The sequence below is a fragment of the Platichthys flesus genome, chromosome 14 (genome assembly GCF_949316205.1).
Source record: "Platichthys flesus chromosome 14, fPlaFle2.1, whole genome shotgun sequence".
Lineage (NCBI taxonomy): Eukaryota > Metazoa > Chordata > Actinopteri > Pleuronectiformes > Pleuronectidae > Platichthys > Platichthys flesus.
In genome coordinates, this window is record NC_084958.1 from 13,467,542 (window position 1) to 13,493,051 (window position 25,510).

At 41.2% G+C, this 25,510-nt stretch overlaps 1 protein-coding gene across 2 annotated transcripts in view; it reads right to left on the bottom strand.

The window, feature by feature from the left end:
• LOC133969002 (glypican-5-like) overlaps positions 1 to 25,510 on the bottom strand; it is a 92,800-nt gene that overhangs the window by 15,918 nt on the left and 51,372 nt on the right. For both annotated transcript variants that reach the window (XM_062405305.1, XM_062405303.1), the window contains 2 exons: positions 16,695 to 16,815; positions 2,132 to 2,270 (listed from right to left, as the gene is read on the bottom strand). In XM_062405305.1, coding sequence (XP_062261289.1) covers positions 2,132 to 2,270; positions 16,695 to 16,815 — 260 coding nt within the window. The remainder of the gene's footprint in view (positions 1 to 2,131; positions 2,271 to 16,694; positions 16,816 to 25,510) is intronic.

The window sequence follows — 25,510 nt, forward strand, 5'->3', positions numbered from 1 at the left end:
GAAACTTTCCGTAGGGGCTGTACGTGAGGTTTCAAATGTCGAAGCCAATCGCTCCTGATGTTTTCTGGAATGTTTTCTGCCAACCCATCAATCAAACGGCAAAAACAAATCTGTGTGAGCCTGTGCCACAGCAAAAAATAATGTAGAACATTGAAACGTTTGTTACATGAGACAGATGCAACAGTCTGAATGTTATCGATATATTCCTGTTGTTGTGAACGTTCTGACCTGGACAATATCTGGTTACGTATTTTATATGGGAGACTCCTGGAAAATATCCAGACCCAATTTTCCAGAGTTGTCTGAAAGTAGCTATCTAGTCAGAACTGCCTCAACATCTGCAGTTTGTTTTTATTGATACGAATAGGGCGGTTACCTTTCCAAGTTGCATAGTGTAACCAACACTGTTTTGAAAGCTCAAGTACAGCTGAACAAAGCTCACCCAGATATGGATTTGTACTTTGAGCACAGTCTAATCAGTGTTGCTCCATAAATCTCAGACAGTGGTTTTGATTGATTATCCCCTGCTGAGATACTGCCTCTGTTGTCAGAGCTCTGAGAAGGCTGGCATGTTTTATCCACGTCACATAGAGGAGCAGGGCAGCAGGGACCTGTCCAGAGAAGTGTGTTACTGTGAGTGTAATGGCTATCGATTGGTGCATTAGCTGTATATTGGCATGGATCATCTCCTTGCCACCTTGACAACTATTGGTTTTAAACCATACTGACTGTGTGATCTTTTGTATGCTGATTTAGAGCCCTTATATCTTGCGAATCGTATCTTTTAATAACATTTTATAAATTTTGTGCTAGAATAGTATAATTTTGACAATTGTGGCCTTGTACTTTACTTCCAGGTGTACAAAAAGCTGCAAGTAGTTACATGAGAAAAGCAAGCGTGTTACCTGAGGAAAATAAGGATTTGATTACCAAGCCAGCAATTGTACATACAGATCCAGTGATGCCAAAGTTTCTGTAGGTTGTATTTAAGATCTTGTTGAGATCATAATGATAGATATTTAAGACCAAGTCCAAGAACGACAGATATAAAGGAATATCAGAGTCGCAGAATTACTTACACTGCCCCATAATTATAGCTATATAGCGTGAAGTAGTCTAGTCATAAATATTCCTTGACACATGATATAATATTACAAACTAAAGGTAGAGGCAGTAGGTTCATAGTTGTTCCTACGGCCAAGTCGAATAAACTGATAGATTAAACTGATCATATAATTATATATAAACATAAATAATACATGTATAATTTTGAATAATAAATCATTTAGATGATTTGCCATGATGTTGAATCTCATGCTCAGAACATTTCGACGACCAGCACATTCCAACGTCTTGTTGTTTTTACTGGCTTGCTCATCATTATGCACATGTTAATGTATGATACCCTCTGTGTTGGTAAACATGCTAAATGTTATGTATCTATCTATATATATATGACTGCTAAATCAGCATCTGACTTTACTGCAGTCTTGCACTTGGGGAAGCCAAAAAGAAATCAGCTTATCACTGGACCTTCCCCTCGTTACATTCTCCTGTCTGCTTGGATGCCTCAGCGCACAGTATCCCCGAATGGCCTATATACCACCCACATAAAAAAAAAAATCATAACATTTATATCTGACCTTCGTGTATATTGGTTGAGTGTGTTTTTGCTCCCGCAAATTTCTGTCTCCTCTCACCTCGATAGTTTTTAAATGATGTACAACAAACCCCTACGTTTTACTGTGTAGATAAACAGTACCAGCATGATAATTACAAATGATTAACATGAGGCTTCTACAGGAGATCAAATGATTATCATTAAAGCCAACACAAGTCCCGTTTCTTTCCTCACCTCTTGTGTGTGTGTTTGTGTGAACCTCTTGTGTTGCCCCCTTTGCTGTAACCTCAAGGAGATGCAGTCAGGATTGCAGAGTGTGAAAACTTGTGTTAAAGTGAATCCCCGGAAAAAATCTAAAGCAGCTGTGTTCATTGTTATAAGTTGCACTAAATCATATGATAAAAGGTAGAGCACAATTTAAAATCATCACTCAGATTGTTTTAGACGTGATGTGAGATGTGATTGATAAAACAAGCGGGGTATTTTATAAGCAGAGTGAAGGACACTTACAGATAGTTTCTTCACCATCTCCTGAAGCCTGACATCCATCTTCGTCATCACAGCCTGTGGAGCTGCCCTCCGACTTCCCACTGCCCAGCTCGTCCCAGTCCTCCACCTGGTCCAGTTTTGGAAACCTCTGCTGGGTCTCCTAAACCACAACACAGCAATGCACGGTCTATAAAGCACTGGTTCATGTTCGATATAACTTCTTTTTTGTTTTATCTGCTTCTATACAGTTTCCACCCTCTAGTCTCTCTGGGAGTAAATCTGATTTATGACAGTTGAAATCCATGTTCTGCAACGCCACATAATACCAGTAAGGAGAACAGGAGAACAGCGGGTCCCAGTGGACCACTGAGCCTCCTCGTGTCTCCTGCGTTACTGCTCTTAAGTTGACACAACATCGCTCCTGCCCAGATATAACAGGCCTTGTATAGTTTAGTGTCCATCAGATGACACATAGCCTCGTGGGGATGGAGTAGAGCAGTGTGGGTGGTGTTCAAGAGCAAGGGCCCTGGGTGGCAGGATGATGTGTTGCATTTAATTACAGACACATTTTTGGTGGGACATTGATTAAAAGGTTAAGAAACAGCCCCCCCCAAAAACAGAAGGTTTATATATAAGTCTTATTTTTTCCAAACTGGTAAAAGGTTCCTCGTGTTCAGTTTGGATAAGTCCTATATGTTTAATACTCAACATAGTAGAACTGACCATGTTTTCATTGCACACGTAAAACATCTGCAGTTTATATTTCAGTTCACCCATTGAAAAGATCACGATCTATGAAATTTGAATCACTGTGCATCAAACCATCGCCGAGTTTTCCACAGTTTACAGTTTAATAGATTGTGAATCATTAGCCGTACATCTTTTGACACAACTCATTTTAATATTTTCATTTGACAGCCGGACTTTTTGGAAGCATATCACATCCTACCACGACCAGAGTTCAGGGTTAAGACTCAGCCTGAGGCAGGAAGCACTTCTCTTTAACACTCATCCCAGCATGGGGAAAACTAATTGGACCGCCTGCTGGCGCTTCCTGCTGTCCAGCATCATCAAGGTGGTCTTTGTTCCATCACAGCATATCTGAGGAGCTGCCCTGACTCCCGAACAAATGGTGCTTTGGAGTCCGAAGCCAGGACGCAGGCACGGATACCAGATTTTGAGACGCATGTGAAGACACAGGGTTTGCTCATGTTGACCATCCTTTTGCTCCATGTGCACATATGCACGCTATTAAACATTCATGAGAAACAGGCAAATACAACTTCTGGAACAAAACTGGACTTCACATGCAGCGAACAAGCACTCAAGACATGCTGAGAGGGGTGGGGGGTGGGGAGTTGGCTTGAGATGTTGAGGAATCACTATTATCCTTGTTACTGACACCAGATTATGCCACTCAGTCAGTCTCTCTAGCTTTGAATACCCCAAAATATTTTTATGAAAAACTCAAAATGTGATTCGTTTGTCCAGTCTGGGCTACTGTAAAATACATAACGGCCTCCGTAGAGAGGACCTGCTGATGATGTAATTAGTATTTAAATAGAAACTTGCCCATTCTAAGGTAAATAAAACACAACATTTGTACATTTTAAATGAAACAAACTAGTTAAAACATCACTAGGATAATTTTATATTCATTTTCTGCCAGTTGATCCCTTTCACCTAAATCCTACACACTGAACCTTTAAGATAGAGTTGTGTACCAATATAGAGCTGAACAATTACACAATATGACAAATAAGCAATTTGACTAAGTCCAATATATACGTTGATATATTCTTATACATCATGTATCACGCTGAGTAGGTGTAACACATAGTTCTGATATATTTCTGTCCAAACTTTCGTAACTTGGAAGATAATTATGCAAATGGTTGTCAATGACTTGAACTGATAAACAGAAATAATGAGAAATCAGGTGGGTAATTAGCACCAGCCATCAGTGTACAGACTCAAAACATTAATTTTCTATTGAGGGGCTGGTGGATTTGAACATTTGTCTGTCAGGGGCTGGTATTTTCATAAATAAAAAAAAAGGTTATTTCCCACCTTGTTAGAAAGACCACACAAGCTTTGACTACACTGCCACATAAATGTTGGACTGTCACAGTTATTCTGCAACAGCTCAGCTGATGTCAAAGTTATCAGTGGAGCAGTGATCGGTGTCCTTTCTAGTTGTAATGCCAGAGTAGTTATTACCACTCTCTGCTGAGGAGAGGGGAAGAGGAAGCCGGACACAATCCCAGCACGAGCAGGCACTTGTAATTTTCTAACTCTTTACATCTGTCATGTATCCCATTGGTGAATGCACTCCCCTTCACTCAGGCCCGAGTGGGAGAAAATGAGCGCTGTGCTGAACTGAGTCATGTTCAGCCATAGCACGAGGCCGGGCTTCGTGAAACTGGAGTGTGCCCTTTAGCACAAGCAGCTAAAACATATCACTCATGCCCACCACAAAATAAATTGAAAGCCACTGACGGTCAGTGAATGGTTCGGTTTTTGAGCAGTCAGGTACAAGAGGATTACTTTGAAAAATGTGAACAATAATGCTCACTCAGAGTTTTGCACTTTATGGCTATGGAGAGGCTCACATTACAGCTGTTGACAGGCTCTTTGTGAGTCCGGGTTCCACCTGTTTGAGGCTGAAATGCGATATGCCGTGTCAAAATAAGGACAAGCTTTGGTTCGGGGACTTGTGGCTCATGGGAGACACAATAAAAAACATCATTCCGGCCTCAGCTGTAAACCATACCAAGTTAAGTGTCATACTCATATTTCTCCTCACACTCCGAGGAAACTGACGGCTGCTATGAATTACAGGTGAAGGCACAACGACTCGTGTACGTGAAAAAGTATTCAGTCTCTAATCACTGCATTAATCCAGATATTTTAGCATAGGCCTGCAGAATAAAGATAAGAGATAATGGAAGATGGACAGCAAGAGAGAGAAAACGTCTTTCTTGTTTCTGGACGGCAACCATGATAAACGCATTAAGCCTCTTTATTATGCATAGCAACCGAATAAATCCAATTCGCATTCCGCGGGTTCACAAGAAAACGTTGTGCTGAACAGCAGAATGTTGTGTACCAACACCGTCCAGATAACCAGTTGGGTATTAAGCTAATAACCGGGCCGTTCAGAGGACGTTTAACACAATGCCGCTTGGCCCAGCTGTCCTTAAAGCATGTTAATTAGAGAGGGAATCAATTAAGGCGCCGTCGCTGTGGTAACCACAGTCGGCTCGTTGTAGAATTGTCGGTTGGCTGCTGGCCAAGGCAGTTTGTTGGTTTGTTGCGATGAAGTCAGGACTGAGAAAGTGCCACAGCTCTACTGTGGATAACTCAGAGGTAGCACACAGGGAAGTGAACTGTTTCATTCCAACAACACATTAGAGGAGCTAATTTCTAATGTGTCCCTGGAGCTGCAGGAAGACAGATGGACACTACTGAAATATGAGTTCTTAGACACTGCAGAATGAATTATATGCAGTGAATCGACCCTCTCTCTCTCTCTCTCTCTCTCTCTCTCTCTCTCTCTCTCTCTCTCTCTCTCTCTCTCTCTCTCTCTCTCTCTCCTGACCTTCTTTAAGAAACACAAGAAAGACTTTTGCCATGCTGAAAACTCGCTCATAGTGTCAAGGTTTCATCTTGATAAGTCTCTGAAAATGGCTTTTCTTTTAGAAACAGTGACAGTTTACGCACATTAATGCGAAGCAGCTTAATGTAGCAGATAATTTCCAAAAGTAAAATGATATACATAGCATGAACTATATATGTTGCAAAAGTATTTCATATTTCAATAAATATTTTATATTGAAATATTTCAATAGCAGCAGCAGCAGCAGCTTCATGTGATGTACACGGTAGAGATTCAGTGTGACTGTAAACCATCAGGGACAGACGTCTTTGTTCTATCATGACTTTCTTTCTGATATGTGGCACAACGCTGAATATCATGCTGCTGGATTATAGCGCTGCTGTTATCCAACAGCCTACACATATTGAGAAGTAGAAGAGCATTTAAACTGCTAAAGTTGAGCTAAATTGCTATTTACTTGTTATAAAACTGAACTACACTCAGATCAATGGCTGACTTTTGTAGTTGCTCGTGTCTGCACTGCATTTTGGGCTATTGAGAATACTGCTGGTTGACAAATGGGTGACTGAGGCTCTTTTATGATACATTTCATCCTGCTTAAACATCGTTGGCAGATTTAAAGTGAAGCCATTTCTCTTCAGTGCAGTTCTACTATGTCAGTGTCACGGACATCGTCTTGTAAGTTATATTGGCCCTTTGTTGTAGATTTAGTATTTTTAAAGACAATACGTCCATGAGATCGACTGAGAAAATGTCAGAGTGAAAAAAGAGACAGACAGAGGACAAAAGAGAATTGGATGTGGAGGAAAGAGAGCGAAATCTATAATAATTTGTTCATAGTGTTCAGTCGGGGAGTTTGGTTCCGGGAGTTGTGCAAGCAGGTGAGGGCGCTGAGGGAAAGAAAAACAAGCTGCCAGCCTTCTTGAGTATTACCTTGAAATTACCCTGGCATCTGAAGAGAAATCATTCATTCTCACACGGCTTTGAATAAAATCCCAAATCATGAAATGTTTTCTCGAGTCTCCTCTCACCCCACCGGCTCTTTCTCCCCCCGCTCAACCCTTCGCTCCAGTCAGAGGATGACGGGGCAGGGTGAGAGCATCAGGGGCTGGATTCCTGCATGTGAATGCATTCTGCAAATTAAAATGCATTTCCAAGAGTTCAACTCCGATCAACTTGAGAAGAAGTTGGCGTATGTGTGTGTAAAACTTAACCAGGAGACAAATATGGATACCAACCCAGTTTAATGTAGAAAGAGAACATCTGATTATGAAATTAAAAAATGTGACCGTTAGGGATGGTATATGAATACTGCAACTGCCACAGTGGTTATGTAATAGAATGTGTGTTTCCGTGGTTGTCAAACTGGTGAAGCAGGATCATAAGTCATATCCCTTGCACGTCCAAATCGAGAACATGTGGTCTTTCTCTTCCCTGACAATTTGAAACAGTATCACCTCATTAAGGGCAGTGGTGGTAAAACTGCGTGTGTGGACCGAGAGGAGGAGATGGGAAGGAAAAGCTGGACGAGACCTAAGGAAAAAGTGACAATGGGCATCTGTGAAAGTCTGCAAAAGTCCTTCTGACTTTTAAATTCGAATTCTCTACATTCTGTCACATTCTGTGAAAACTCGGGAAGCCTTTGAACGAAAACAAACGTCAGCTGAAAGACCGAACAAGCATGTGTGTGTGTGTCCCCCTGTCTCCAGAGGAAATGGCTACGATTCTCCATGGATCTTGGATGGCCTGACCAAGTGAAGGCAGCCGAAGGGGAATAAAGTACAAGGTATTTCTTCCAAAGTACAGGTTAGACAGGGAGAGAGAGTGAGAGAAAGTAGCAGAAAGTATTCAAGGGAGAATGCCAGGCTGTAACTAAAACTGTGAATTGCTGATCCGTAGCTGCTGATTCTGGAAGACATGTGATGTTTTGTTTGTGTGGATTAGTTGCGCCTGTTATGGCCAGGCAGTTTCTCTACACTTCTTAATCAATAGGGAGCCTCTGATTGGCAGATTAAGCTAATCCTGGACTCTGGACTTTAGTTACACTCTGCATTGCCATCCACAACATGGAAAATCACAATGACTCCAAAGTGATTTCCAATTCAAAGGCATAAGAAAACACTGAGCCGATTACTGTTCTGAAGTTGTCCTACTCTGAGGTTGAAGATGAGGCCAAAACAAAAACAACGATCCAAAGCTGACATATTTTTGCCGTGTTGACCTTTTTATGTGAAATCCATAACACACTGTAGAAAACAAAAACTGAAATTCTCTGATCGCTGTGTAATATAGCAGATGTCATGCTGTTATATAAATACTAGCTAAAAAAAATGTGAGTAGATACATGGACACGCACACTCGCCAACTCACTCGACCACATGCACTTCTGCCAAGGCCACAAAAACCTAGAAAATGTTATTTCAATGATAAGAAGTGTTTTATATTTCTGGATGTGGATCAAGAGTGATTGATATCATGTATATTGGCGGTTGCAGGCATTTTTCTGATGAAGAGCTTAATACCTACATGAGAAGAATTCATTATGTTGGAGTTACTGCCACTAAATATGTATCTCCATCAAATGTTGCCAAATCCCTTCTGGTTAATTTAGACAATGGTTAAGTTAGATTGCATTTGCAGAATGTGGGTTTGATATCATTTAGACAAGTCAAGGAAAGATGACTAGACAACAATAGAGAGAATGTTTCTTAAGGCAGAAATTCTCCTGAACAAACAAAACATTTCTTTTGAATAAGCTGGAAAATTTGGCATTATTCTCCAAAGTTATGAGCCAGATGAAAATGGCTTTTCACATGGTGGCGTTTTCTGCAACAAAGGCTAATCAGTCCCCCTTTCAACAGTCAGTAATAATAAAAAAAAAAATGCATAAAATGCAGTAAATAAGGAAATTATTTCACAAGACGTCTGAGTTACGGTAAGGACATCTTTCGAACAATTCCACACACCCATTCACTGCAAGTTAGCACAAGCCAATTCCGCCGCTAACTGTTAGTGACACATTATTGGCCATGACCTCATGCAACCCTAATGAGTCAATCACAGCAACGCACCGTGGCGTGGACCTGTCAAACCCTGCTTCTGTCAGGGCCTGACGGAGGGAGGGTGTGTGTGTGTGTGTGTGTGAAAGGTGTTCGTGTGAATGAACTTTGGTTTCTGTCAGCGAGATGATCGAGTCGCTGTTCAAAAATGTTTGGCAGTTTGAATGACATCGGCGGTTTTCAGGGAGCGTGTTCCGACAGCCACCTTGTTGATGAGAAGTCTGTTGTGAGAAATGTGAGGATCAACAGACGCTGAAAAGCTGCCGCTGTGATTCTGGGAAGCAGAAGCCTTGCAGACCTCAAACTGGGCTTCGGGGGCCCTCGTAAGGCAGCAGGTTTAAAGAGCCCCCCCTCTTACATCATATGTAACCACTGCTGGTCACTCAACATGAATGTCCATCATTATAAACGTCATGAGCACACATGCTGCATTAATCAGTGGAGGTCCTACAGTACGTCAACTTTAATATCATTCATGTGAAATAGGACAAAATAAATTAGGGTCCTATTTTTTACTATTTGGACCGTACCTGGACCTGTAACGCAATTAAAATTTGGGAAATATAAAATCAAATAATTGATTAATAAATCTACTGAGGCAGTAATTACTGTTATTTTCAATTTAAGGCCTTCGTACTCTCTGCGTATTTTATAAATTGTTTTCCAACCTGTACGCAGTTACAAGATTTCGTATCAGCAACAGATAGTTTCAGTTTAATCCTGAGTTTGACTTTGAATCATATTCAGTCAACCAGTTATTTCCTTTGTCTTTCATAGCCTAGTCTTGGTCAAAGACTGAGAACAAGTATTTCTGTTAAACCTGAGCAATAAGATTCAAATAAGATTTCATCCAACTGCAGCAACATAAGCAAATCTGATACAATCTGACTTGAGTCGATCAAAAAGTAAACCTAAAAAAAAAGCCTTTGACATCGAAGGAAACTTGTGCAACAGCCCTGCAATAATTCCTGACTTGACAAATGTCAAGTGTGAAATGCTGTTTTCTGAGGCTTGCGGCAGAAAAGTGCCAATCTGTAATTTGTGGTAGTGTTGTACTAGACTGTGTGTCTATAATAAGTGTTCATAATAAGTAGTAACCTGACATTTATATAAATGGTTAAATAAAATATGTGGAAACTCTCACTGACATTTTCAAACAGAACTGAAATGTGTATGGAAATGAAGTTGCGTGTGCTTTAAACTACTACTAACATTTTCGATGTACCCACACAATTTGTCTTAAGTAAAACATGAGCTAACGTAGCTGACCGTGCCACTGACTCTCTCTGGGACTGAATCTCTATCTGTGACCAATCTAGTAATGTCCCGTTGTTGTGCGATGCTACTAGATGATGGGCTTCATAAGGCTTCAAAGGTAAAGCATCATTTAATATCTCAACGTTAGGTTCCCTATATATCTGTGGTGCACCATAAGGTCTCTCTTCAGGTTTGTGGTTTCCTTCCCTGTGATTATGAAGCAGGGAAGGAAACCACAAACCAGTGGAGTTTCTCTTCCTACAAAACTACGCATTTACTTCTTCTCTCAGCATGAATTCAAGTGGGTCTACATGACAGCCTGTCACGTTTAAGTGCATAGCTCAGATCAGCTGCTGCTTTGCAGAATCATTTTGAGTGTGTCTGTTTGAAACTTTCATTAATGATATATTGTTGATATAGTCACAGTGGTTATTGTCTTTGGTGCCATTGTCATTGTTTTGTCTTAAAGCCTTTGAACACAAGACACATTTTGTTCAAACTTTTCAAACCTTTATCCAGATAATTAAAGCTTTCATTTCAGTGACTGAGCTGAGCGGTACTGCAGCATTTTGTTAAAGCAGGGTACAGGATCCACTTCTCTCATATAACACACAAATCCTCCTCCTCTGTACAGTCTGATATGACGTTTATTTGAAGAGTTACTCAACATATTTGATATATTACAGTTATTTTTGTCACTGACTTGAAGAAACAGGCGATCCAACATCTGTCAAAGGAAATGAATGCACCAAATGTATGACTGTTTACTTTCGAATGGAACCGTAATCAAATTAAATACTACCAAACTAAAGAATAAAATATTTATCTTGGTGCCAGCTGTTACAGCCGTTTTTCAAATGACAAACGACATTCTGAAATATGTCCTGAAGTGGCTGTGGTCCGATTAAAGGCTGCTGTACACTACAGGATTTACAACTCTTGGCCGATCGTTGTGTAAACATCTCATACTTCAGGATTATTTTGGCTGGTAGTTTGCACCGATTGAACGCCAGTCGTGAACGACCCCGTGATTGTCGAACGGGTCAAATCAGGTCTGGAATCAGCCTGATTATCCTCTCGTCTGCAGCAGCCTTAAAGCTCCGGAACCAAGTAGTGGGCCTCAAGTTCCCCCCTCTCTTCATCAATATGAGGTGAACCAAGGTATTTCATCACTACACACTTGTTATTAGATAGAAGCTTGATGCTGATTCCATCTTCCTTCCCTGGAAGTGCATTTTTTCACCTTATCATCTATCCGTGTCGGTGTAAAGCTAGCTAGTAGCGGCTACAATTTAGCAAGCAACTCCTGTGGTTTCAGATGTTGTCCGTCTTGCTAATCCGATTAGCCGTATGCGGACTGGACATGGGTGGACGGCCCGATTGCTTGCTTGTAGTGAGATGATGATTTCTGTGGTTGCATGAGTGATTAATAGATTATTTTGTTTCTCTACATGAACTGCGTGTGTTACCCTGCTTCCATTTCCATGAAAGGAGCCTGTAATCCCTGTTGCCGATGACCTTTGGAACATGGCGTGTTGACTTGGTTTAACACATGCATCACATTAGAATGAAAAAATTGGATTTTTCACAACTATGTGCCAGAAACACAAGCAGGTCACATATTTTCTTACTTTCATGGAGCTAAACCCATGAGGAAAGTAAATATATGAAAATGTGGAAAAACGGTCACCGGTTTTTATGAAATGTTCATCTAATTGTGATGGTTAAAAAAAAAAGCATGTTATGCTTAAGAGTGGAGTCTGGGTTCATGAGGTTTGGTTGCCAAACTAATAGGGCGCCCTGAGCATTGAGACTTGTTGCTGTGTCGTTGCCACAGCAGCAGCAGCAGCAGCAGCAAAGAGCAGCAGAGCTCCAGTGACGGCCGGCTCCATCATCATCTTCAAGTGGAAAGAATCTGTCCCCTCCCTGTGACGCGCTGCCAGCTCAGCCCTGGACTCCACTCTTTAAAGCTCAAAGCTCTTCTTACTGCTGACTTACTGTATATTCAGGGAAGGCAAACTGTGGGTTTCTCATACAACTACACCTACAGTATCTGATATTTAAGATTTAACGTAAAAACTTTTTTATTTTATTCCTACAGTCCTCCTAAATCCCATTTAAACTGTCAAGCTCACAAACGAGAGCCGACAGTAACTGTTAGTCCCGGCAGTAGCTGGTATAGATTCGAAGATCCACGGGTTCCACGGGGGATGTGTTGAGTGTGTGTTAAACATAAGTCAGATTTCTCTGATGTGGAACCTGTCTGGGCCACACGCCAAACCAGACAGCACAGCAGCAGCCAATCTCATCAATCACACACACAACTGGCCGCTGTGTACTGGACTTTTTCATGCTGGACTCTTTGCAGCTTTCATCGTTTCTAATGTCGCTGTCCTTGTTTTTTGTGAGTGTGTGTGTTTGTGTGTGTGTGTGAGTCTTTGTGAGAAAAATAAAGACAGAAACAAAACATGTGCATGTTTTGCCCCTAAACTCTGCCGCTGCTTGCTGAATTTACTTTAGAGCAAATTGACGAACCGACAAATGATCCGCACGGCCCGAGCAGTCCCACGGAAACAGAGGGAGCATTGTGACAGGTTCCCCACCCAAAAACAGCTGGACCCATGGCCGGGAATCAAAAATCCACTTTGAAACATTTATTGTCCACATCCGCAATATTTACAGGCAGAGAGCAAGAGGATAGTCGAAGGAGATACGCAGGCCTATTCACTTAATGGACCGTTTTATTGGAGGTCGGTGAGATTAGTTTTTTTTGTGCCGTGTGTTTGTGTGTTGTTTCCAGCTTTGAGGAACTTGGTTCAACTGGAGATGTTTAGCCACAAATGTGTGTGTGAGCGCACTTTTCCCTTTCACCTCACAAACCTGTCTGTCACCGGTTGTTCTCGTGTGCACGGGCGTGTGTCTTTGTACGTGTTTGTGTGTGTGTTAGTGTGTCTGTGTTCATTTTGTATTTCGTTCTGAGTGCTTTATGAGGAGAACGCCACGGGTAAATGAGGGGTCAGAGTCTGTGATTCATCAGCAGCAGTTTCCCAATCCTCTTAGTGCCACAGCCCTCTGGGTCTAACTACTCTCCACTAGGTAAAAATATACACGTCTCAATCTCACTAATCCCGGAAATGGAGGTTTTATTCAAATCTGGGAAAACTCAGATTAGGGATTTGTTGAAATACCTGCAACACTTTTTCAGTCAAAAAAGAGAAATACAGTCTGTGAATACCAGGCCAATGTGTGTATTTTTTTATACTGCGAATACTGAGCCAGGCTATAGCTCTTCTTCAAGGTTGAAAGAAGACAAACACACAGGAATGTGTCATTTTACTTCTAACATTGAGAACCTATGGAATTAGCAAAGCTGGCACTACTGGTAAGCACAGATACAGAGAACCATTGTGAACAATTGTACAGACATGAGTTTGATTATCTGGATCACCAGAGAGGTCTCAGCACAAAATTAACAACATCGCTTCCTGTTATGCTTTTTGTTACACACAAGGTCAAGTCCATAATCACGGAGCTTTGTCAAGGCCTAAATACCTCGTCTGCTCGAACAAATCAGAACTGATCAGCGCTGTCTAATATCTGTAAACTACTCCCTCGTGATTTAACTGCAATTAACTCTACAGCCAGCGAGGCGATCCAGTGAAATTTGTGGAATGGAAAGTGATCCGGATGGACTTGCCAAAATCCATCTGCAAATAAACTTATTTTGTGAACTGACTTGCCCACATGGAAGATTTTTATAAAATAGCCCTGTTTCCTGAAAAAAAATCAGTTGTTTTGTAGCTGCGGACAAGTCCTGACCTTGTTTGATCAGAAAACATGTGACTTGATTATGGAGCCACTAATTCAGCGTGCGGCTTGTGTTAAGACTTCTTTTTTAAATGAGGATGTGATTACGTTCAAGTTTAATAAGGTTTAAAGAACAATCATATAACTAAATATCTGACTCCGAACAAGAAAAAATAAGACAGAACATTTTATCTTTAAATCAAACATAACGTTTGTTAAAAATTACCTGGTTAAATAATTGAGAAGCTCAAGATTAAATTTACCTACAAACATAATTAGGTGTGAGATATACTCCCTGATTTGGTGTAGTAAAGCTCCTACTAACTTCCTTTCAAAGTTGAAGTGTCAGTATTTCGGGTGGGGGGGGAAGACTTCTGCGTGTGCTATGGGCTATTTCAGTCTGTTACGGCTGTGGCCAGTAGATCTAATTCTGAACCAATCCTCTTTGATCGATATAAATTTGTATGAAGATTACCCAGGGTTGTAAAAGTCTCGAAAAGAACTAGATTTGACGCAAACCTAAAGAATTCCTTTAATAGTCCCGCAATGGGGAACTTGGCAATTCCTACCGCAGCACATAGGTAGCGTGCAAAACTTGATGTTTAACAGTTTGATGAATATGCATGACATCAATGCAAAAGTGTGCGTGACAGCAACTGTGAGCACGCGTGATCAAAACGTGGTTCTCTACCCTTCGATGTTTAGCTGTTCTGGCTGCAGCTCAAAAAGCCCAAATTAGGCCGTTTAACACTCGGTGATTCTCTGCTCTTATCTGGCACAGCCACAAAGCTCCGCCGCCCTCGGCCACCTGGTTTAGATTGGAGGTGGGCGTCTCAACCCTGCAAATGTCAACAGGCCGGCTCAACTCGGCACGGTTGCCATGACAACGGGGTACTTGACAGCCACCGTGCACAGTCGGATGCTGGGCTCAGGCAGAAATGATCTCGAGCTGTCAATGGACAAACAGGTGGACAGGGGTGTATGTACGACACAAGCTGCACCCGGATGGAGCGGGCAACGAAAATGTATAGAGAGAAAAAAGGAGGGGGTGAAGGTATAGAGGACGTTTGCAGAAGAGGATAAAGTCAGGACATAGAGTGGGTCAACGGAAAGACAAAGACAAGCGAGAATTAGGGGCAGACAGGAGAAAGTCTTTTGGAGGGAAGGATCAGAAATCAAACGGGTACAGGAAAGGGTACAAACTGGAGAAAGAGAGGAGGATTTAGTGATGGAAAGTGAGAGATACCCGGTGAACGATCCGTGGGCAGAAAATCCAGGGCCACAAAAGGGCAGACATGCAGAGGGGAACCGAATCCTGCCCCGTTTGTCTCCTCAAATGGCCTGTAGGGACTGTGTGAAATGGCCCTTTTATTCTTGGTCCTTTTCAGCCCTAAACCCCATCTACATGACAAACAGCGTCACTTTGAAGCTGCATGTGTCATCTGGGCCCATCCGTCACTCATTCCTGACCTTTTGCTCCCGTCTCTCATCTTTTCCCTTTTTCTTTCCAAAGTAATTCACTTTTTTTTGTCACTGTCTCCCTTTCACCTTCTGTCCTTTTCATTTATCTTTGATATCTGCCTCTGCATTCAAAACAATTCTTTGAATCGAATGCCAAGGACTTTTCAGCCGTTCGTCTGACCACGGCTTATATTGTGTGAGCTGTACTAATGAGACAAAAGCCTGATCAACTGAGGCTTGTTATTACATAAAACCATCATTTCACTCATAATGTTTAATGGGTTTCAGTGGAATCTGATTTCATTACTGTAATAAAATGTTCTTATGTAACTAAAAACATTAAACTTCTGTGAAATGCTGTCTCCTGAGGACTCTGGAAAAATCAATGTCCTTTGATAGGGCCAGACTTTTTTGTAATTCAGTTATGGATTGCAGATAAATATTCTGCAGCTCAGTCAGAGCAAAAATATTCAAACTGATTTATATATATATTTATATATGTGCCTGGACAAATGGTACTATATTTTTAACTAAATAAAATCTTAAACAATGTTAAAAACAGGGACATGTAAGACTTCTCTTGCATATTTAATTTAGTAATGGGCAAATTGTCACTTAAGTTCTGATGCAGTTGCAGATTTTGCATCCATACTGGCCACAAGATAAATGTACACCTTTAGTGTAATGTTTTTTCTGTAAAAATGTTGTCATATTTGCAAAGATAAACATAGATACTGATATGTCTACGAAATGCATATATATATCTTTATGTAACAACAGTTTCGAAACTCAGCTGTATTAACCAACATCAGAAAGAGAGCAGATTATATGAATTCCATAGTCTCTGCAGTGGTCACCCGTCTGGTTCAGAATCGATTTTAAGATCCCTCTATTGGTTTATAAAGCTCTTAATGGTCTTGGTCCGACCTATTCATCAGACTGTCTTTTATCCCATGAAGCTGCTCGAAGCCTCAGGTCTTCTGGTGGTGGCCAAAAATAAATAAAGAACATCAATAGGTCGACCATGGTCCATGAACAGCCTAAAGGCCTGAGGGCAGTGGACGATGTTGATAACAAGCTCAAGACCTAAAGCATCTCCTGACTATTAGTTATATTTTATTTATTTATTCATTTTTCCATATATTTATACCATTTCAGATTTATTTCTTGGTATATTGTATTTATATCATCTTTTTTGTTTTCTTTGAATGCCCTACTTCTTATTTCTGCTCTTAAACATTTAAATACATCTCTTCTCTTTTGTCTTCTGTTGTCTTCTTCTAGATACATTGTGTATATGTTGTGTTCAAAGATATAAATATATACGTGTATCTGTAGAGTCTGTATTAATAATAATCATGTTGAGCAAAGGTCATCCTACCTGGTTGAAGCGATCCAACCTCTCCTTGACCTCAGCCAATGAAGGGTCAACACTGCGAACTTTGACCTCCGGGTTTTGCCTCTGAGCGTGCAGACCGTTTCCAACAACTCTGCCAGAATAGCTGTGAGACGGAAAAGAAAAGAGAGAATCAGACACAGCACAGAAAACTGCAGAATAAAACATGAAACAGAGACACATGGCGGGATGGACCCTTTTAATCCCTGGCATGCTCCTTGGGCCTGGCAGGGATTAGAGCTGTTGATTTTGTCAGAGCTGTTGTTGAGCTGATGTCAGGGATGTTAACAGTTCTCACAGCACGCCTGATTTAGAAGGGCTCTGTATAAACTGTGTAAAATTGAGACAAACACAATTTTTGGCGGAATAGAAATACAAGCTCATTACGAATCAGCACACTACAGCCTCCAGGAATAATTAGTTTAAATGTCAAAATGTATGAAATGAATATTTACTGTGTAAAGCAGAAGTTTAATGAAATATTACAAGCTTTCAGAAATCTTCTGCTATATTTATCTTCACTTCATTATTAGTTCAGTTAAAGGTCATTTATTAACTTTTGCTAATAAAAGTTAGTAACTAGTGGGCAACTGGGACTGAGTCTGTAGACACTGATGACTAATTGACTTGTATCTGACTGGTTTGCTACAGACAGCAACCAGCATGATTACAATGTCATCCCATAGTTGGTTGGGTAGTGAGCTTACAAATGAGGAGCTCACACTCTACATCTTCAGAAGAAAAATCCATTCATTAACATAGGAGAGAAACTGCTGCTGTTCAAAGTCACTCACATCCTCTTTGTCACGGTTATTATGCAAATAATCAATATATAATAAAAATTAATCATCCCCCTTATCCAGGCTAAAAAAACAAACAAACACAAAACCCCATAGTTCTGTCCCAGCATCTTAGCTTACGACTGATAATTCTGTTTTAATGTTAAGCGACCTCTAGTGGCCATTGCAATTATGACGGAACTAAAGGAGAAAGTTGAGTGACGTATTATATTCAGCTACAAAGTCTGTGTTAGGACTACAGGGATAAAAATCATTACTCGTTATTCTTATCATGACAACAAGGATTGTCTAATTAGCCCGAGCCACAATCTTTTTTTTAAACGTAACAAATCCCCCCCAAAAAAGTTACTTTATAATTTTAGTAGTTGCAATGACAATCTAGGTCATACATGAACTATGGTTTGTATCAAAGGGTGGTTTGGAGGATCAATACTAACTCCTTAACAACATAGATGAGTATGAAGAGTGTTTAATGAACTTAATTCTATACATTTTCTATACATTTTTATTTCCACAGGGCCATTAGACTGTTATCTAAATGAATATGGGAGATATACTGTGAGTGGATGGGGATCTTCCATGCGTAGGGGAAATTAACAGTACTGAAGAGCAATGACATTTACAGGCATCTAATCAATTGATGCTTCCACAGGCAGTGCAAGGCCCGATAAAGGGATTATGAATGGTGTAAGTAATTGTGTTTGTATGGATGTGTTGGATCGGTGTGTGTAGCTGTGCATGAACACACTTGTATGTGTTCATAAGGATTTGAGGGGAGGCAATCATAAAAGTGCTGAACTTGAGAATCTGGTGGTATATAAGCAGTGCATTGATGAGCTCTGTGCTCCTCCGGTGTGCTGAAACAGAGCTTTACAGATCAGGCCAATCAAAATGCAAAAATATCTCACTTCCCCATCTGCTGCGGCACATTACTTGACATATCTCCTTCTTGTTTATTTCCTCTAACTCCTTCGTTTTCGTTTTTGACTGTATTTGCAAAGTGGATATATCCTTCCTCTTCCTGCTGACACAGACACACAAACCATTTTCTGCGTTGACAACAATTGAACTCTTAATTGCCGGCCGCTCTGACTCCTCTTTTGTCTAGATGAGACAATCAATAGCTTTTGGACTTCCAACTTCCCGCCTCTGACAGAAAGGATTAATTGAGGCATCAACCGGTTGGTTCCCTAAGCAGTGGTCGAAAGTGGAGGCCTGTGTTTTAGGGAGAGTGTGCGTGTCAGTCCCCAGCCTTGGCTCGGGATAAACAGTGTTGGCGTGGAAATGAGCTCATCAGATGGGATGGTAATGAAAGGGAAGTGTCAGGGTGAGTCTGGCAGGCGTGTTAGGCCTGGAACATTTCAGTTTGGGGTTTTGTTTGATATTGCGTAGGGGATGTGACAACCGACCAGGCAGGACACCCCAGAGATGATTACCTGATAGACGCACAATTAAGGCTGCAAATTTCTGGACAGATCTGGAGCGGACCGCCGATGTTATGATAAGTCCCCTGCCAAAGGCAACGTACGCGGTTCAAAATTGTTAACTCGCTATTAGCCCTGCGTCCAATTGAATCAAACTGTGAAAAAAATAAAAAAAATAAAACTGTTCAAGAAAAACAAGTGCAGAAGGAATAATTATACCAGTCTCTTGTGTGTCTAATAAATGAATAACCACAATCTATAATCAACAGGCCGTGCTCCTGTCTGGTGGTCTCAAACTTTTAACCTCAACAAATAATCAGCCGTAACCTCCACACATACAGCTTCTGAGTCATAGCTCTCTGACAATTTTCTACTGAACTGACTCATTCCCCTGTGAATGCCCAATTGATGCACTCTCCTAAAGGCAGCTTTGTCTGTGCCGTCTTTCCGTCTGCCTGGAGCGCCGACTAGCACTGACCTCCACTCCCTGACGCCGACCCCAGACCGAACTGACGTGATCTTTTTGAAGGCCTGCAGGAACGCTCACGGGCTGGGTGGCAGAAAGCAGCAGCAATTAAATATTCATCTTTCAAGCTGTAGATACATCAACGGGAGGAATGTGCATTTGAAGCGCACCGCTACTACGTGAACCTTTTGGTCTACATCTGTCGATCATCGGAGACGAGGCTAGGTAACAGCAGTAACAACAGTATTTCAAGAATGTGTAAACATTTGATGAGGGGCTAATGCAAGGTTAGTTATTGAGTGATAGAATGTCCAGTAGATGTTGCCCCCGGTCAAATAAATAATAAATGTCTTTCCACTTCTTAGTTGATTGAGACAATAGACGTCTGTTGGCTTGTTTGTTTGTTTGTGAGCAGGATACGCACAAAACAAACAAAGAAACAAACAACACAAAACTACTGAGCAGATGAAACTTGATGGAAAGATGGGGAATGCGCATAACCCATTACATTTTAGCACAGATGTGGCCTATGGGTTGGAACCAGGAATTTCCATCACCTTCTATAACATTACAATAGCATCTTTGGACGTTTTAACCAATTTCCCTTGGAGAAATTCACTCATCTTGGTTTTGGGAAAATAGGCATATTCAGGGGACTGATATCTATGAGTGTGTGAAATTAGACAATCCAGATCCAAATGATAATCCAGATCTATTAGATTTCAATGTGCTTTCATAAGGGGACCTGTAATGCCTTGGCGGAAGTTTATACCTATCAGAGTGCTACTCTATTATTTAGATGGGTTTGTATGCATGTGTCCTTTAAGTACACATAGGGGTCATTTCTATGTTAGTGGTCCCTTATGGCTAGTCACATTTCACTTTAAATCAATATTATACCTTATGCAGGATTTATTCAAAACTGCAAAATGCTCATGTAGAACATGCTGAAGACTTACAAGATAAAAACCAGACGATAGATCCAGTCGTTTTTTATCAGATTGTAATAGGTACTGCTGCATAGGTCTTTGTCAGGACACCATTAGTTTAATGATTATCAACTGGTCTCTGCCAGTGAGAGAAATATCTTCACATAATCTCTGAGAGATAGTTTTGTTGGTATTTCTGATGTTCTTCAGGATTATTGGATCATGCACCAAAGCTATATGGCATCCTACAGCTTAATTTAGTACTTAGAACCAATAAATCATCTTAGCAAAAACCAGGACGTTTTGTGAACGTAAATTAGATCAATGTAGTAATAGAATAATATCATTAAATAATATAGAAATAGTCTCCACAACTGAGTTTTATTTCTATTATATTATATATCCAAATCTTAAAATGAATCCTGTTGAATTGTATTTGCCACTGGCAGAGCAAGAGCCCACGTGTAACACTTGCAGTATGAGCAGATGATAGACAACATACAGTAAAGTCGTCTCTGCCTGACAGACAGTTTGTTGTTGTTGGTGATTCACTGTTGTGCAGTACCATCTAAAAGTCAACAGTGCTGAAGGGAAGAACTCAAACAGAAATTTGTTTTCCACCAAAAGTATAGACTGACTTTGAGTCGAACTGTCTGAAAGCATACAGTGAAATACGTGAACTTTTTCTGTCTCTAAAAAAGGAAGGTGACTTTACCTAAAAAAACACGATATTTAAACAACAATGTTTGCATTGTGACTATTAAATAGCAGAGACGATGTCATCTCTGAAACAAACATCAGGTGGAATTAGAGCAAACTGTGGAGGGCAGAAGTGTCAGTGACTGAGAAGAGTTCAGTTGTTTTCACAGGTTTATGAGTGTGTATATTCTTGTGGCTCTGTTCCAGAGGAGGAGGGCATTGGATTAGAGCTGGTGGTGCCGCTGTCAGTTTAAACAACAAATTGCTGGTTCATTATGATTAATAAAGCATTTCCCCGCCCTCCTGCCCGTTGTGGGTTAACAAGATTCAACATGTGCTGAGTTATTCACAGTGAAGGCCCAACTATGCATCGGGCCAGCAGTAGTTTCTGAAGATGTCATCCTTGAGGCTTGAGACTGACTTGTGACATGTTATTTTTTTGGGCAAAATACTAAAAAAACTACTTGTAATTAATGTCAACACCATTTTTATCCCCTTTATCCATTTTTATCCACTTTTCCTGTAATGTGTCAGGATTTTGACACTTATTTAATTCTTGTTTTGCAGGTTTTTAATACCCCCCCCCCCCCCCCCCCCCCCCCCCCACACACACACACACCCTACTGTGAATAGAAAACACTGTGTAAAATGTGAACTTGCTGCTGAAGAGTTTTAAAACTGGGCCCTCTTGAGCTCTAAAAGGCTATTGATCAGTAAAAACAACAAAAAGAAGGAACAATATATAAAATCATCACTCATTGAGTTTAATCTGGAGAAATGGATTCATATAATTGTGTTATTTTGTCAATATTTATAAAAAATACTCAACCATGCACATTCCTGCAAAAAAAGCAATAATTTCATTTCTGAAATCATTTTTCAAACTTCTCTGAAGACTGTGATATTTTTCTTTGTTGCTAAGTTGACTGTTTTATTGATTGAGTCTATATGAGTTGGAAACTGTATATATGGCTCACCCAAGCCTATATCATCATAAAATGCAGCACCACAGCTTTATCTACCTGCCCACTGGAACATGAGGCCCTGAAGTCACAAGTCAGGCCAGCGGTGAGAGCAAGGGAGGAGTCGAGTGGATGTTTGTAGCCGGCGAACTTTACGAGCAGGGCCAGGACATGTTGAAATACTCTGAGCGGGAGCTTTTTGTTCTGAAAGGCCAGACTGTTCTCACACACGCTGTGAGCTTAGCTGCCATTCACTGTGCTAACACCAAGCACATGAACAGGCAGGACAGCTCTGAGGCCACTTTGCAAACATCTAATCAACATGACATACCGTATGTGTACATGCTGTCTGCCGGACAGTAAACATGCATGTGTGCAATCACATACAAATGCTACGCAATGCTGTGCCCTGGAAATGCAATTACACACACACACACACACACACACACACTCTTTCGCTCTCTCTCTCTCTCTCTCTCAGACCTACCACAAACCCTGGGACCCAACGATAAACCCTGCGAAAATAAATATTTGAAAAAAACAGCTATATGCAAAATTAAGATGTGCAAACCCTTGACAATATCCACCGTGGACCTAAATGGTTCAAAGATGCTCAGATCCGAAAATGTGCAAGGAGGAACAGCGAGCACATCAGGGGAGGTCATCTCCAGGGCAGCCGAGCTCAAACAGTGTGCTTTTCTTTCTGTGCCCCATTTCGCTCCTTCCAACCTCTGCTATTATTCCGTGTTTCTAAATGATCCATCACGATTCTCCAGTTCAAGTCGTCTTTCCTTCTTCCCCCTAATTTTTCTGCCCACTAAACATGAACTCCATTAAATCCTGCTTTCTCTCTGCTCCTTTTGTTTTCCTTTCTAACCCAGCTGGCGGCCACATGAACGCGCTGAACGGCACCAGTAGCTGCAGTCATTTCTCAGCAGTACCTGCGGCACGCATTCTTGGCTAGATACTGCTCTGTTTCCATCACAAGTGTTTCCCCCCAACCTGTATCTGTCTCATCCTATGTTTTCAGCTCACATATTCCCAGCTGGCAGCGTCGGGGGATTTGAAAACTCAACAGGTCTTTAGCCTGTCTTGTTCCAGTGAGACACTGACCTATACCACTGATCCTATGGATAACGAGGCTGACTTTGAGAGAAGCAACCCCAAGTTTACCCACTGGACAAACTCTGATAACATGTTAAGTATTTTATAACTGTTCTGTTTCATAAAAAATGTGTTTCCTGGGTCAATTGCTGAAAGTAGAACTCATCATTGGTGTTCAATTTATCCCAATTTTGTGGAACTCTAGGCTAATCTTCTCAGTCATTAGGGGTGCTGTGTGATTTTGTGGACCTGGAGCTGCATTCATAAAGCTTCTTATGAAAGTTGTTAGAATTATAACATATTCTCATAATTTCCCCCTCACATTTCAGACGAGATCCTGGTGAAGAAAAAAAGTTATTCACAAAGCGTCTGAGCCTTTTTAAAGAGCTCCTGTGGTGAAACATCTCTTGTAGGAGAAGGGAAGAGGATATTTAAGAGGCTCAAGTGTTTCTTAAGTAGGAGAGAAATTTGCATTATTAAATTATTTAAAATGACTCTGTCCACAGTTTATGTTAAGCAGTATAGTAGCATGAAGAATCTTGTTTTTAACACTGCTCACTGCTCACTGCTGCACCAGAGGGAGTCAGGGGTTCATTTTCTGAACTGTATTCTCTCATGTCCGCCTCTTGTCCTGTGCTGGAACACCGAAGCCAAATTATCCTCTTACAATGATTCTATGCTCCTCAACAAATTGAATAAACATTAGAAAACTTTGGTCAGTGCTCACTGGTTTATGGTAGAATTACATGTCAACCAAATCGGAACCATTTTTAATACCAAATCGATGTTGATACTTAAATCACCAGCAGGTCAAACCTAAATCTAATCAAATGTAAAGTATAGGGCTGTTTGATATTGGGGACAAATTATGCAACTGAGATGTTGATGGTGAGCAGGGCCAACCGCTCCCACTCCTTGACTTGATATAAACTTTCAGCCCCTCCCTTGCTCCGAGTTGTTTTCAGAAGTTTCCCTAATAACTCCTAATCCAGAATTCCTCGCTATAGAAACTGCTGAGGCTACGTTTTCGGAGGGTATTTTGTGGATGTTTGTGAATAGCAGCCGGTCGCCGAGTTCCGTCATGCTTCTTTTCGCTCTGGCAAGGTTATGTGGTGGTGGCGGTGGTGATGAGTCAGGGATGTAGGTAGAGAGTCAGGCCGGGTCAGGAAAAGAAAGAGCAGAACAGGCAGAGCAGTCATGTCGGCAGCTCCAGACAAAATCAACATCAGCTGCTGAGCCCGGCAATCTAATTTCTCTTGTTTTGAAGTGAGTTGGAAACTGTTCTGATGATTTCATACTGACTTGCCGCTCCTCCTGGTTCTGGGGACGTGTCCGCGTGACTAATCATGAGATGCTGTGGAACCTTTTTAACTTGTTTTGCCTCAATAATCATTCATCGTTCGTCTCTGGATCTGGATTCTTCTCTAGTTGGGGAATAATACTGTCTCCAATCATAATTAACTCTCTGGCTTTCAGTTGATCCTGCAGTAATGTGTGCTGCGACCCAATGCAACAGTTTACATATGTGATTTCACAGATTTTTCCTTCTGATTATAGTTTTTGTTATTTTTGGAAATTATTTTTAGAGGTGGCATTTAAAGCAAGATTTGTATAGCAGTGTTTACAGCTCTCCTATCAGGCCGAGGGACTCAAGGACCGAGAGGGATCTATCTATCTTATCCATCCAAATTTTCATCATGTCTGCTTCACACTTTCCATTTGAATTGTTCAGTGCCAGACGATTTGGATTTGTCAGGATCTGGACATGTGATTCATTCTACGTCAATTTGCGCTCACAACAATGATCACGTCAACTGATGAATCGATTAACAGGTGAACAGCTCTGTGTCTTCAGGGATCTGCACACCGAGTTCTGCAGACAGTCTTGACTCTCCACAACTCGAATACTGGAGGTCACTTTCCCAGTCTCAGAAAGAGAGCTGCAACCACCATCACCACAAAGGATTCCAAACAGGCATGTGGAGAGCAGGCACGGCACCAGTTGCTGTGAGTGCAAAAAAAAATCTCCTACTATCAACGATGGGGCTCCAGACTCACACACAGACAGTCCACAGCCTTTTTCAGACTCCGGTTACACCAACTACAGGCTCGTGTCATTGAAGCCGAGATGAAACATTACGGTCCACTGCGTTTAAGTTAATGAATCTTCACAGTTTTTGTCTTGGACTTCACCTGAGGCATGACACCTGCGCTAAACTCAGAGTGTATCTGTCTTTGAGGCGCTGTGCACCAGTTAAATATGGCTGTTTATGGCTGTGTGGTTCGTATGGAATTACACACCACTATGTTGGTCTCAACTGCTTTGCCACTTCTGAAGAGGTCCCAGGGTGATTTTGCCAAGACCGGGCTGGTTTATCGAGTGGTTGCAGTGTAACAGCTATACGGTTGAAGGTCCA